This window comes from Papaver somniferum, chromosome 2 (genome assembly GCF_003573695.1).
Source record: "Papaver somniferum cultivar HN1 chromosome 2, ASM357369v1, whole genome shotgun sequence".
In the NCBI taxonomy this organism is placed as follows: domain Eukaryota; kingdom Viridiplantae; phylum Streptophyta; class Magnoliopsida; order Ranunculales; family Papaveraceae; genus Papaver; species Papaver somniferum.
Window position 1 is genome coordinate 211,647,620 of NC_039359.1, and position 15,450 is coordinate 211,663,069.

Genomic DNA, 15,450 nt, shown 5'->3' on the forward strand with positions numbered 1-15,450 from the left:
AAATGATGAGGGTTTTTAATTCCTAGACCACCTTGGGAGATGGGTTTGCAAATACCCTTCCAGGCTTTTATAAATCCCCATTTTCTTTTTAGTCCATCTTTTTTCCACCAGATATTTCTGTGAATTATGTCGAGTTAATCAAGAGTTTCTTTCGGCAGAGAAAGAACTTGCATTTGATAGGTTGGATAAGATTGAAGGATAGATTTTATCAAGCAGTCCTACCCACTTGAGACAAGAGTTTAGATTTCCAACCTTGAAGAGTAGAATAATATCCTTGTAGGAGAGGTTCAAAATTGGCTTTCCTATTCTTATCGAATTGATGTTGTTACATTTCTTAAATATGCGGTGGTGGTGGTGGTGGTGGTGGTAATCGGTGGTTGGTGGTGGTGATAATCGGAGGTGGCGGCGGTGGTGGGCGGCGGTGGTGGGCGGTGGTGGTGGGAGGAGGCGGTGGTTATATATATAGGTGGTTATTAGGTTGGTTTTAAATTAAATTAAGTTAAGGGTAGGTTAGTAATTTCAACGGTTTAGGACACTCCTTATCATTATAGGGAAGGTGGCCTAATAAAATCATGGTCCCTCAAAAAAGCCATGGTCCCTAAAAAAATCATTCTTTTTTATTCACTACGCTTAGATGGATCTGGGGGTTGGGGTTACCCAGGCCCAGTCTGGTAAAATGGTTGTACAGGTGTCAGTTTTTACAAGAGCAAAAAATTTAAGGGCTAACCTCATAAACTCCGCTTCTTCTTTTCACTTTTTCAGTTCGCAATTTTGTTAGCATAAACCCTAAATAAAACACTCTTGAAATTGAAATCCAACAAAGAAGTTGAAGTTGAAGAGAAGATAGAAATCATATCAATCCTATCAGCTAAATTTGTATCCTGAATTGTCGTCTTCATTGAGGTTCGTATTCTTCTTCTTTTTTCTGTAAACCCCTAATTTATGTTTTTCTTATTTGATGTTTGCATTGATAAATAGAATTTAGGGTAAACAATCTAAGTAATCTAAATGTATGTACTCAATCCAATGAACAGAAATTGTGGGTCTAATTTAAGTTTTTAAATTTGGGCGATTTCACTGAACTACTAAGAAACCGAAAATGGCAGATTTTATAGTTTCTGCGAAAATCAGTGTTGAGTTTCATCGAGGGTTTTTCAATTTTTTCTGCCAGGTGTATCTGTTTTGAGTAGATTGTTTAGTCTTGGTTACTCTTGGAGTGGAAGTGGTAGGGATGGATGAAGAGAATGTATTGGGAAAGAGCGAAAAGAAGAAGCACAAAAGAAACAAGGAGAATGACGATTTTAGCAATTCCGAAGTACCCAAAGAGAAGAAGAAGAAGCACAGGAAAAGCGAGGAAATAGAGACTTTAACTGCCTCAGAAATACCTACAGAGAAGAAGAAGAAGCACAAGAGAAACAAGGAAGTAGAGGCTTTGAGCTCTTCAGAAGTACCTACGGAGGAAACGAAGAAGAAGAAGCACAACAAAAGCAAGGAAAAAGAGGCTTCGAGCTCTTCAGAAGTACCTACAGAGGAGACGAAGAAGAAGCACAGGAAAAGCGAGGAAAAAGAGGCTTTAATTACCCCAGAAGTACCTACAGAGAAGAAAAAAAAGAAGAAGAAGCACGAGAGAAACAATGAGAAAGAGGCTTTAAGTACCTCATAAGTACCTACAGATGTGGGAGGTGAGAAGGGGTCTGAGGAGAAAGAAGGTGGGTCTGATAATGGGAGAGAAGAAAGTGGTAAACACAAAAAGAAGAAACACAAGGAAAGGGTTACGGAGTGCAATGATGTAGAATGTGCAACTGATGAAGCGGCTTCTCAAGGGAAGGATCACAGTGATGTGAGCGGTGAGGTAAATGATGAGCATGTGAAGAAGGGGAAGGGTAAAAAAAATAAAAGAAAGAACGAAAATGGAGGTGATTCTGGAGAAAGCTGCATTGAGAAGTCTGACGGTGAGGCTGAATCTGGTTCTTGTTCTTCTAAGAAGAGGAATAGAGAGGAGGAAGTGCTGGACGTAGATATAGGAGAGGGGAAGAAGAAGAAGAAGAAGAAAAAGAAAGGGTCCAAATTGGATGCACATATTGAGAATATAAATGCGAATGTTGGAGATGTTGAAACAGAAAACAATTTCGGAAGTGCAAATGAGCATTTGAGAAACTCGTATTCCAAAAAGTCATCCAAAAGAGTAAAATTTGCTAATCATGTAGAAGTCTTTCCTGCATCTGATGACCAAGATGAGCAGGAGGAAAACCCAGGAACTGAGTTGATTCGAGGTAACTATACAAAGGAAGAAGATCAAATAATCAAAGATGCCATTTACAAGTATATAGAGGTATGCTTATGTTTTAAATAGAATGAATGCGTACCAAAATTTGTACTTTGCTACGCAGTGTGTGTCTTGTCATAATTTATTAGAGTGGAAATTCTTTCAGAGTTCTATGTGCCCTTGTTGTGGACCTGTGGTGAATCTGGTGATGCACATCGAACACATATTGTCTTACTAGCAATCCGTGTGACACACACAACAAAAGTGGAACATGTACCCCCTCACATTCATGTATTTTCACAATTGTATATGGTCATGAACATTAAGCTTCTCTAGAGGAATTGCTTTTTATCTTGAGCGTAGGTTTATGCTCGGAAATGTCATGTATATTTTGTCTGACTGACTAATTTGATCACTATTTTGTTTTAATTTGTTTTTCATCGAATACGCTTGGTTATCATGCTTACAGTGAATATGCTAGTATTTAGTCCAAATGAACATGCTGTTCTATAAGACAAATGGCACATGTATTATGTATACATTGCTTGGTTAAGCGGCTCATATGAGTTTTATTCTCTGTTTTCTTAGTTAATATTCAAGTTAATAACAAATGGCGTGCTCTGAAGTATCAAAAATTTGGCAAAGGTTTCGCGAACCTTAGGAAATACGAAACCTAGGAAATTTGAGTTAAAATATCTTAGGGTTTATGTATCTCCTATTGTTAATATCTCTTGTCTATTATTTGAGATTTTCATGAATTATTGCATGTAGGATTCAACTGCTAGAAGTTGTGTTCTCATTTGGTAACACGTTTTAGGGGTTTGTGGTAGAGATACACACCAAGGAAGCGCATGACTGTGGCCCCCAGACTATCATGTTTGCCACCTCCAATATCCAGCATTTAGACACCAGATTCCCATGTTCATTACTTCTAATTTCTTAGTGATGGTAGAGCACCACATTAATATCCATAATCCGCTGATGTTCTTAGATACATGAATTGGGAGAGGACGGCGTGGATATGATTCTGCACTCCGGGAAACATCCAAATGTAAGAGGATGTTGGAAGGAAATAGGTGAGTGTACTCTTTCCATATATATGTAACAGCATATGCGGATGGCATTCTTTTAATTATACTCATTGCATTCTTTGCTTCCATTAGAATATGTAATAGGTTCAAATGGTGTGATGAGTCGATGGTTCCACTTTCTGAGCTTGGGATTTATAACTTGAAGAGGTATTTGAAACTTTCAGGGGCTGCCTTACCGTGTAGGGCTTCGAGATCAGTATGTCACAGAGCAAATATTTTGTTTACGAGGGAGGACGAAAAGGACCAAGATGATGTGGAGGAAAACCCAGGAATTGAGTTGGTTAGAGGTAAGAGGTTCACGAAGGAAGAAGATCAGATAATCAAAGATGCTGTTCACAAGTATATAGAGGTATGTTTATTGTATAAATAGAATTAATATCTACTAAATTTTGAACTTTGCCAGGCAGTGTGTGGTTTTGTCATAACTTATTAGAGTAGAAATTCTTTCAGGGTTCTGTGTGCCCTTGTTGATGATGTGGCACTCTTTATCAGCTCATAATCCTTAGCTCAAACTTATCCAAGTTTAATTAAGAAAACCTGAAAACAAAAATCTAACCGTATCTTAATTACTGGCTTCTTCAGTTCTTCTTCAACATAAAAACTGTTTGAGCTGTGGCTTTTAAGTAATCTGCGTCATAAGAAGAGGCCTTTGTATATATATTTATTTTGTTGGAGAAATCTAATATAACATTTAGGGTTAAATGATGCTAGTAATCATACAATTATGAAAATACTAAGGCAGATGAAGCCTGAGGATAACATGAGGAAAATAACAGGAGGGTAAGAAAGAGATGGAAAAGAAAGGGAATATTTTTATTAAGTAAGAAACGTGCTTAGTTAAACTATCATCACTTGCTAGCTTGAAAATGACTACTAATATTGCTGTGTAATAAAGAGTGCCACATCATCAATAATATTCACCCGTACATATATAAAAAAGTGACAGCTCTGATGATTGTTTTTTCATTTGTTTATCGACCCTTGGTCGTTTTAATTTTATTTTCCATCTACTACGCTTGGTAATCATGCTATCAGTGGAACTTCTTGTATTTATTTTAAATGAACATGCTGTTCTGTAAGACAACTTAAACAAGTGACACATGTATACATTGCTTAGTTAAATGGTTCATATTAGTTTTCTTCTCTATTTTTCTTACTTAATATCCAAGTTAACACCAAATGGCATGATCTAAGTATCATAAATTCCGCAAAGGATACATGGACCTCAGGAAATAAGAAAACCTATGAAATTTGAGTAATAAATAAGTTAGACTTTATGTATCACTCGTTGTTAATATCTTTTATGTATTGTTTTGAGATTTTCAATAAATCATGGTACGTAGGATGCAACTTGATTTAGAGGATTTGCTAGAAGTTATGTTCTCATTGATAACACATACTCGGGGCTCGTGGTAGAGAAACACACCTGGTTAGCATGACTGTTGCCCCCAGAATATCATGTTTGCCACCTCCAATACCCAGCATCTAGACACCATATTCCCATGTTCATTATTTCTAATCCTAATTTCTTATTGATGGTAAAGCACCACACTAATAGCCAAAATCCACTGATGTTCTTAGATACATGAATTGGGTGAGGACGGCGTGGATATGGTTCTGCACTCGGTGAAACATCCAAATAAGTAAGAGGATGTTGGAAGGAAATATGTGAGTATACTCTTTCCATTGTATATAAACAGCATACACAGATGCCATTCTTTTAATTTTACTCATATTGCATTCTTTGCTTCCATTAGAATATAATTGGTTAAATGGTCTGATGAGTCGATGATTCCACTTTCTGAGTTTGGGGTTTTGTGACAAAAAAAGCATGTTTAACGATGCACTTTCCATTGCCTGTTCCACAGAAATTATATAATTGAAGAGGTATTTGAAACTTTCAGGGCTGCCTTACCGTATAGGCCTTACGAATCAGTAACTCATAGAGCACATACTTTGTTTACGAGGGATGAATCACGCAAGTGGACTGAGGATGAAAAAGCATTTGTCTTAAAGTATGTTTCGTAAAGTTGGCTTTTGTTGCTTTCTACACGTGGAGTATGCTTATGTCAATCCAAATTTCTATATCTCGTTTCTCCTAAGTGAATTATAAGTTTCGTTCTCTACTCCAGATATTTTTGGTACATTCTAAGCATATGCCTCAATCATAAACTCTAGGTTTCATGAAAAGCATGGACCAGATTGGAAAACCATGGCCGAAGTCCTTGGAAAAAATCGCTATCATGTGAAGGATACATGGCGTCGGATATGTCGTGAGAGTTTTAAAAAGGGTAAACTACTTTCTTTCTTTCTTTCTTTCATTTTGCTATCATCTCTTGCTTATCTGGAATTTTAATAAACTAAATTGTATTTTGTCTAACTCGTTCGTCATCGAATTTTGAGTTTCTAAAACATAGATCAGGGTATATATCTATTCACAGCTCAGTTTCGAATAAAAATTGCCTCTTCTTTCCTGCGAACACGAATAGTATGCAGTGGCTATATATCTTCGGATTTTGTATCTTTCGAATCTCTTTACATTGTATGAGCTCTCATATATCTTCGGATTTTGTAGAGAGTTCCCACTAATGTATATGGATTGTGTAAACTCGAATCACTTTCCACTTCTTGAAATTCAAAAAAGTAGAACCGTAAATGCCGAACTATTTTATTACCATGCGGGGGTTGCGATGGTTTCCGACTGTTTTGCCACTTTTTGGACTGCTTGTCAGGAATCTTGAAATCTGTTTACGTGTAGTTTATATTAAGGGATCTTGAAATCTGTTTGGACTGCATTGTACTCAGTAGTCTAATTTTTCTAATTTTTGATCTTCTTGATGGTTGAAGCATTCTCCTTTTCAGGTATAAACAATTATCTTCATCTATGGTGAAGAAGAAGAAGAAAGAAGAAGAAGAAGAAAGTAAATGGGCCGACGTAGACGATTATCGATTGCTGGATGAGTAAGGAACTTGTCTTTGACTTTCTAATTTAGTAATGTATGGTTTCATTGTATCTATTACTGGAATTGCAGACTTGTTAGGCTGGATGCTTGCTGTGTTGAAGATGTTGACTGGGATAATCTTCTTGAGCATAGGTAAGCAATTCAACTGAAGCTTGAAACCATTTTTTATGTTGGTATAGCTTATAAATTGTTCTACTTCTGTAAAACATGAAATAAAGAAACAAAAATACCGGCTACATTTCACCTTTCAAGTTGGAAGTCAATACCTTGTTTGAAAAATCCACACTCCTCGTGAAAACCGAAAACCTAACCATTTATGAAGAACTTATCTCTTCTGATCCTGTTTGTTGTGTTGGTTGCAGGCCTGGGGATACTACTCTGAAACGTTGGAGACAGATGGTAAATCACATTGGTACGCATGGACTGCTTTCCTTTGGAGAACAAGTAGAAGTGCTCGCTAAACGCTATATGTCCTGAGCTAGTTGAAGTCAGAGAAGCTCTTGACAGCAGACCTGTGGTTGATTGAGGTGTGGATGTAGGAGCTGCGGGCTCAACAGGGAATATGGCAGGAAGGTCATGCCCAGAAGAAAAACACTACTGGGAAATGGAAGCACCTAGTTACCCAGTTCAAATGGTTGAATGACCGTCTCTGTGTCTATGAAAGCATCAACTATTTCTTTAATCAACTTTACAGAACAATTCTACGCTTTAGGCCAGCTGTGAATAAACCTTTATGAAGCACCACTGGGAAATGCACATGCGTACACGGTATCTGATTCGAGTCTGATTTTGTTTTTTGACCAAGCCACTAATTCACATAGTCGGATCTAGATGAGTTTGAGTTTGATATCGGACTGTTTGTTTTTTTATTTGAGTCAGATCTGACTGACTGACGATCTCACTACCTAATCCTTCACTCATAGAACCACGCCACTAATTCACGTACAATTTTAAGTCAAATCTGACCGAAAAAAACAAACAAACATATTAAGTCAGATCTAAATGAGTTAGATGATATCGGTCAGAACTAGACGAGTCAGATGCGAACGACTCAGATGAGTCAGCAAAAAACAAACAACAAGGTGCTAGTCAACCAAAAATAAGCCATAGAGGCTCACCATTACCAGTCGACCAAAAACAAGTAGCTTTTCATCGTTTTTAAACCCCCTGTAAATTGAATTCCATATAGCCAGACCATGAGCCCCTCTAATTTTCTACGTCAAGTGTCAGTTGGTATTCTGTAAGTAACATTCTTTCACAAGAACTGCTTAAAGTTAGTCATCTAAGTTGAATAATTATCAGGTTTGTGTCCCTTGCGAAGAGTAATTTTTCAAGTCTTCATTGTATTGTATGCGCTTAGCATATTATATATGCTTAAGTTTTGCTGCTTGATATGATTTTGTTGCTTGAATTGATTCATGAACCTTGTGCAGTAATCTGAAATCAGAAGGCAGTTAGTCGGCTTATAATTTGTATGCGTAATTGCAGCATTTCCTTGCTTTAAAGTCTCTTGTGCTGACATTATTGCATTAGCTGCTAAAGAAGCGATAGTCTTCAAGTTCAAGTTCCTCTTGGAACTTGGAAGGAAAGACTCAACATGTTCAAGTTATAAACAAGCTAAAGGAATCTGTCGCCATGTTGGGTAAATCTTGGTCATCACTTAGGTAGATATAAGAGTTCATAATCTGCTTTAAGGGTTCAGCTATGTTTATGAGTTGAATCGTGTTGTTTTTTTTCCAGGATACATTAGGGGTTGGACATTGTGGAAAGATTATACAATGCCAAAGGCACAAACATTGATAATCAGTACTCGAGAGATATCATTTATGGTAGAGGTTTATTTGGTATCGACTCGAGCATCTCAAAGGATCCAAGAACATCACCAGTTGTTAAGTCTTTTATTGATGATCAAACCATATTTCCAAGTCTATGCTTATGCAGTTGTGAAGCTTTCCTCTACCAATGTACTTAGTAGAAATTTGGGTCAGATTAGGATTGATTGCAGTTAAGCTTATTGTACTTGGTTGTCATCTTGTCGTCAAACAACAAAATATGTGTAATCTGAGGACCTGGAAAAAGAAAGACATTCATTGTCTTGTAAAACTACAAATTTAAAAGAATCTGAATTTGATTATAAATTTCACAATAACAGGTCAACATAAAAACACAAATTAGAACGGATTAACTAGTTTATGTTGTTGGCTCAGCTAAAAGATTCGGACAACAAGAAGTAGATGCATCGTCTTTAGAACTCGTTGTTTCCTGCTGCTCGCCACCGGAGGAGTTGCCGTAATCCAGAGATTTTCTGAAGTTCTTTGAATAAACTGCATTCATTTTCTTTTTGTAAGTTACTGACAGACGACTTGTGGCCTCCTTTAGTTTTTCCTGCAATTGAGTTAATATACCAGGAAATACAGATTTTGCATCCTTCCTTAACGCATCCACAACATCCTGCCAAGATTCATTGTACAATCTTTTAATGCACCCAAGCTGTAGCACTTTAAAGTGATCCTCGAAGCTTATACTTTCCGGGCTGACTTTGTCATCCGCAATATTTCCTTCCAATTCCTGGACAATCTGAATAGTACCTTTAACCAACTCAAACTGCCTATCGCGTTCGCATCTGTCATCTTCGAATATAAACAGGTTCTTTTCGTAAGCATTTTTCTTGCAACGGTATGTATCACCACCTGTGGTACTACTCTCTGCAGAAACCCAAGAATCATTCAGTACTGCAACTCCAAGTTCCGTCCTTCCGCTAGCTGAAATTCTCTCAGTCGAAAGCTGATAACTTGGGTTATCTTTTTCGCACTTCATGAGACGGTCAATCATGGGTTCCTCCAATTTTGATGCTGGAGATTCAGAACCTATCTCCCTTTCATCCGTCTGGGGTTCTTTCTGCACTGGAGACTCCGAACCTATCTCCCTTTCATCCTTTTGGGGTTCTTGCTGCACTTTATCATTATTCGCTGTTCTTGGAAACGCGACACATCCATATTGCCGCAAACCACCAACCATATCTTTCAATTCACCTTCTGAAATTCTCTTTTTGCTATAAAGATAAAGACACTTCAAGTATTTCTTGCAATCATCAGGATTTGTAAACCTCTCCTTCCTCATGACTTTCTCAAAGAATCTGTAGTTTCGATAATAATCACCTTCATATAAAGACATCGCCTTATTGGAGTCTTCTGCTTCAACCCTTTTTGTAGATTTCAAAACCCTATTCTGCTGATCAGCACAAAAATCGTCTTCAATTGCATGTTCTTCAGGCAAGAATATCATGTTAAATCCATGAATAAGGTTTGAATGATCTCTAAAGATTTCCTTGATCCTTGTAGTTACGAACTCCACATTGGTGGTGTCGTAAGTTGGCGAGGACTTGTATTCTTTCATCACTTGAAGGAATTCATGGTATTTTGGTGTTTTTTGAACAGATTTTATGTAAGCAAAAGAATCTTCTTCTCTAGGTCTCTTCATCTTTGCTCAATCAAAACGGAACTAAACCTTGATAATTGATCACAGACAGAACCCTTATTTTACAGAGATGGAAAAAGAGAGCATATAATGAAAAAGTTAGGGTTTTTAGTAGTTGGAGTCAGGGATGGATTTTGGAAGTTCGATTCAGAAATGGGTTTCCTGGTGATCAAATTTTGGAAGTTTTCCTTCGCCGCAATCTCTGGGGTTTTTTCGTGATCAAATTTGTGATGAACACGAGTGGAATGAAACAGGATCCGCATGGCCCTTATGGGCTGGGCCACACACGTGCTACAATGACAATTACAGTGGGAAGCAACGCCGTAAGGCGGAGCGAATCCAGAAAGATTGTCTCAGTTCGGATTGTTCTCTGCAACCGGGGAATATGAAGTTGGAACCGCTAGTAATCGCGGATCAGCATGCCGCGGTAAATCTGTACCCGGGGCCCTGTACATAACACTGTCACATCCTGGGAATCGGTTTCACAAAATGAGATTCTTGTAGAATTTGAGTTTGGTGTTCCACCATTACCAAACTATACAATTCTGTGTTTCGGTCCGTTTCGACCGAGACACTAGGAAAACTTTATGTCGTGGAAACAAATATCACATATAATTGTGTATATATATAATGAAATACCACCTGTTTTTAAAATGAGAAGCAAGTCTTCCTTCAAAATAGTAAAAAACTCAAGATCTATACAAATTTCAAAAACCTCAACCGAAAATTTCCACTAATTCCACCCAATTGCGGCGGAGCCGACCGAAATTCAACCAAGAATTACGGCAATTTCCGGTCAAATTTCGCCTCTTTGAAATCAAACATTTCGCTAACTTCAATTCCGAAAACGGTAAATAGGTTAAATTTTCACGAGTCTTTCTACCTATTTGGAACTTTGGATACTCCGTTAGAAGTTATTTTTCGCTTAAAAAGTTGATAAGTCAAATGTTTGTTTAGCAATGCAGCTTTAGAATGTGCTGTAGAAGCAAAAACATTAACCTGTCGTTAATGGATTTTTTTTATTTCAGGAGCACAATTTAATCTAGAATTTAAAAGTAGAAGAAAAAAGATGCTTCATAGAAAATAATTCTTTTACTTTTAGTGATTTTTTTTTGGTAGCAAAAACAAGAAAACAAAAAGGAAAAAACGACTAACTATTAACTTCTAACTAGAGAGAAGTTATGTTAGCCGGTAACTAAAAATTAGTCCATGTTGGAAACAAGGCACTATAATCAAATCACACAAAGAAACCGCTGAGTCGCGTACTAGGTCGCTATCTTTAAGGTGTTTCGCGACTCTGCCTCTTGATTGTGCTAGCAGTCAGTTTTTTGTCGAAACCCTATGGGATAAAACAGCTTATCTCTTTCGATTTCTCTGCACTGAGAAATCGAATCAATAATAACTCTTTCAACAACACTTGCTCAGAAAACTTGACGAAATAAAAATAACGTTCTATCTTTTTTTATCTTCCAGAAACCAGTTTTTTTTTTATAATCAAAAAGAATCAATGGAATTAATGGAAAATTAATTTTCGATTAAATGCCAATTAAATTTCTTTGTAACAGCAAAAAAAACGGCCGTATTAAAATTTCAACATTAACTGTAATTAATCATGATATAATTATCTTAATACGTTTTGAAAATTTAAGTTAAAAACAGCAAAAAAAAATTGTTTCTGGATCAGCAGACCTCCCAAGACCCCGCTCCCGGACTAATGTAATATAATATATAGTATAAATAGTATATACCCTAGTGAAATTGTGTGGGGTGGAAATTGAACCCATGCCTATAGTGTGGGAGCTCAAAACAATGCCACCATACTATCTCTCTAACTTTGGCATATTATTACAAAACTATGTTTTTAAATATATACCCCAACAGTCCATCTAGAATGAAGGTTGTGGGAGAGAGCATATGCAGCTAGAGCGTGAGCTGCAGAGTTTTCCGCTTCAGGGACGTAGCTGATTACACAATTGCTAAAATTCTTCATATGCTCTGTTATATCATCTCTAAACTTCCATACTCGTCATGGTGTTCTTGTTGAAATTCCAGAAATGCAATTAACCATGACTTGACAGTCCCCTTCAATGATTATGTCTTTGAAATTCATCCAGGTTGCAAGTTCAGTTTCCAGGAGAAAACCATCTGCTTCTGCGCATAGAGGTGTGTCAGTTCTGCCAATTCTAGTGCCTGCACCTCGATTGACTCCATTATGATCCCTTGCTACAACAGCACAAGCATATATACCATTTTTCCACGTTGCATCAACTTTAAATTTGAAGAAAGGAGCAGCAGGTGTCTTCCATCCTTGAATCGCTTCTGGTTAAGTTGGCATATGAATTCTTCAACTTCAGTTTCGGTCTCAATGTCCTGATTGTAATATAGATTAAACCAGAAAATTTTGATTTGTTGTGCCCATGCACTGAGTTTGTTTATTTTCAAAAACTTTCTCATTCCTTACTTTCAAGATGGCCCAACAGATGGCCATTCCAAGAGAGATAGAGTAGTAATTGTCGTTCCAGTGAAGCCAAGACTGAACCAGAGTTGTTAAGTCAATGTCGGTACTACCTTGCGGACGTAAAGCAAAAGGGGAAGCGAACCAAATTGCTTGAGCTAATTCGCATTGGAAAAGCATATGTTGAATCGTTTCCACTGCATTGTTGCATAAACAACACTCCATCGAGACACCTTCAACGTATCTTCCAACTTTTTGTGCCACAGCTACACCATTATGCAGTGCTCTCCAGATGAAATTCTTTATTTTTGGTGTCGTTTTATTGTTCTTCCAGAATTTAGTCCACTTGAAATCTGACTCTCCACGGTTTGAAGGTTGACCATACTTATCTTGAAGCATCTTTTGGAAAGATTGAGAAGTGAAAATCCCATGATGTGTAGGAGTCCATATTAACCTATCACAAGATGCAGAGTTTATTGGAGTTGCTAGAATTCTGTGGGCTGTGAAATCATCTACTATCTGTTGAACCAGGTTAGTCTTCCAATAACCAGTATCAGCGTCTATAAGATGACTGAATTTAGTGACTTATGGAAAGTTTGCTGAGACTCTCATCGGTGTTGAGTTTGAAACTCCATAAATCCAAGGATCAGAAAAATATTGATGCTTTCACCATTCCCGACAAGCCATAGACATCATTTCTTTAGGGTTTCTCTGCTGTCCATCATTGCAGCCCATGTGGTAGAGCAGTTTGTGACCTTTTTAACCTCCCATAAAAGCTCGCCCCTTAAGTACTTCGCGTGAAGAATTCTTGTCCATAAACTGCCTTTATCCCGTAAAAATCTCCATGTTAGCTTCGCAACCAAGGCTTGATTGATATCACCCAGAGAACGGATTCCCAATGCCCCTTTCTCCTTTGGAAAGTTGAACCATTCCCATTTTAGGAAATGCATCTTCTTCTTGTCTCTGCTATGCCCCCACCAGAAATCTCTTATAATCCGAGTAAGTTGTTGTAAAACTGTTTTTGGTATAAGAGAACAGGCCATAGAGTAAACTGGAATCAACGCAAGAACAGATTGTATGAGCATTGTTCTTCCCGCATGAGACAAAGAGTTTCTTTTCCAACCTGTGAGCTTATCTTCAAACTTCTCAATGAGGAAGTTGAAATTAGATATTCTGAATCCTTGTTTAGAATTTTCACCCCCAAATACTTCTCTTCTTTACTCATCCTGTTGACTCCTAGTTGTGCGAGAATTTCTTTTTTATAAGATTCAGGTACACTCTTACTGAAGTAGATAGAGGATTTTGAGTAATTCACAAGCTGCCCAGAAATCTTGTAATACTGTTACAGAATAGTGGATATGGAGTTGATTGTAGTGCTGTTTGTATTGCCGAACAACATGATATCATCTGCAAACATGATATGGGAAACACTAGGTGCCCATCTGTTGATATTATAACCACTATACTTTCCTTCTGCTTCCATTTTGTTTATGATTTCACTCAGGTTATGAGCACAAATTCTGAATAAATAAGGTGATAAAGGACATCCTTGACGGATTCCTCTTTCACTAACAAAGAAACCTTCAGATTGCCCATTTATCAAGATGGAAAAAGAAGGTGTTTTTACACAGTTCATAATCAAATCATGTGCTCTACCTGTTATGCCGAAATTCAGTAAATCCTGACTTAAGAATCCTCATTCAATTCTAGCATAGGCCTTGCTCATATCTAGCTTAAGAGCAAAGGATCCTTGAGAGGTACTTGAAGTATGCATGGAGTGGAATATTTCTTTGCTACTACTATATTGTCGAGAATCTGTCTGTCGGGGACAAAAGCAAACTGTTTTTTTTATCAATCAGACTATCTAGGGAGGGGCTTAGTCTATTTGTTATGATCTTTGTGACCATTTTGTAGAGCACATTACACAGAGCAATTGGTCTAAACTCAACTGCGGAACTAACATTCTTTTTCTTTGGTATAAGAGCTAGATAAGTGTGATTGAGACCTGGTGAGAGAGACGAGTATCTGAAACAGTCTTGTATGCGCTGCACCACTTCTATGCCAACTATTTCCCAGCATTTTTTGTAGAAGAGTGTCGGATACCCGTCTGGGCCTGGTGATTTAAGTGACCCCATTTTTTTGATAACATCAAAAATCTCCTCAACGCTTGGTATTGAAGTTATTCTCCTGCAATCATCTTGAGAAATCTTATTGGCAGAATCGAGAATAAAAGAATCAACACCTACATTGGCATCTTTAGTAAACATGGATTGAAAATGAGATACGAGGTTTTCCTTTATTTTCTCATGGTCCGATATCCATTCACCATTCTGGTTTTTTAGGGAAAAATTTTTGTTTTTTCTGCGATGAATAACAGATGTATGGAATACCTGTGTGTTTTTTTTCTAAGGAAGGAATCCATTTAGACTTATTTCTGTGTTGGCAGAACATCCTATCTCTTTTATCCAATGTAGATATGTTGTTGCAGATTGCTTTTTCCTCTTCTCTTGTGTCTGTCAGTGTAGGATCAGAATCTCGTAACAATTATGTCTCAGCGAAATTATCAATGGTACAACACAGTAGCGTCGCAAAACAGTTTCAGAAATGATAGAATAATGACGTCATCTAAATTCATGAGAAAAGTGTGACAGTCTTGCGAAAATTAGAGAGCTTGCGAAATTAACATTTGTAAGGTTGCGAGAATGTCGCAAACCATATCCGAAAATAAAGGACAAATTAGCTGTCATCCACTATGTATTTCCTTATAAATAGTCATTCGAGTTGTAAAGGAGGGAGAGATCTTTTTTGAGTAAGAGACAAGTAAATAGGAGAGAGAAAGTTCAGAGCAGAGATCATTCTTGATTTCTTTATCTTTCTTGTAAGAACATTCAGAAATTAATCAATAAAATTAAGAGTGTAAACCTAAAAATGAGCTGATCAACAATGAAATCATATGAGGGGTGTAGTGTAGGATTTCCTGCAACTACATAATGGCGCTAGAAACAGGGATTGAAGATCGAAAGTTGAAGATTGTTGATTGAGAATATTCAAATCAAGAAAGTGATTAAATAAATCAGTGAATCAGTTAGAAGTGAAAGATAATTAATGAAAATGGCAAAAATTGGAGTGTAATATGATAACAAAAAGCTTGATTAATGAATTCCATGAAAACATCAAAGGAAGAATACATAAACGAAA

General features: G+C 37.2%; 3 protein-coding genes and 1 long non-coding RNA gene across 4 annotated transcripts; 3 read left to right on the forward strand and 1 right to left on the reverse strand.

Annotated features, from left to right (window-relative positions):
* The first annotated feature begins 748 nt into the window (after positions 1–748).
* LOC113350439 (glutamic acid-rich protein-like) lies at positions 749–1,854 on the forward strand. Its single transcript, XM_026594575.1, has 2 exons — positions 749–903; positions 1,172–1,854. Exon 2 carries the CDS (start codon positions 1,232–1,234, stop codon positions 1,661–1,663), a length of 432 nt encoding a protein of 143 aa, XP_026450360.1. The 5' UTR covers positions 749–903; positions 1,172–1,231; the 3' UTR covers positions 1,664–1,854.
* LOC113352749 lies at positions 1,674–3,856 on the forward strand. Its single transcript, XM_026596529.1, has 5 exons — positions 1,674–1,739; positions 1,829–2,273; positions 2,433–2,571; positions 3,430–3,706; positions 3,791–3,856. Exons 1-5 carry the CDS (start codon positions 1,674–1,676, stop codon positions 3,854–3,856), a joined length of 993 nt encoding a protein of 330 aa, XP_026452314.1.
* Positions 3,857–5,243: 1,387 nt separating this feature from the next.
* LOC113354499 lies at positions 5,244–6,788 on the forward strand. Its single transcript, XR_003361918.1, has 5 exons — positions 5,244–5,372; positions 5,536–5,648; positions 6,220–6,318; positions 6,390–6,452; positions 6,683–6,788. It is a non-coding gene; the product is annotated as an uncharacterized LOC113354499 (long non-coding RNA).
* Positions 6,789–8,510: 1,722 nt separating this feature from the next.
* On the reverse strand, positions 8,511–9,800 carry LOC113352750 (paired amphipathic helix protein Sin3-like 3). The gene has a single exon (XM_026596531.1). It carries the CDS (start codon positions 9,798–9,800, stop codon positions 8,511–8,513), a length of 1,290 nt encoding a protein of 429 aa, XP_026452316.1.
* Between the last annotated feature and the right edge of the window lie 5,650 nt (positions 9,801–15,450).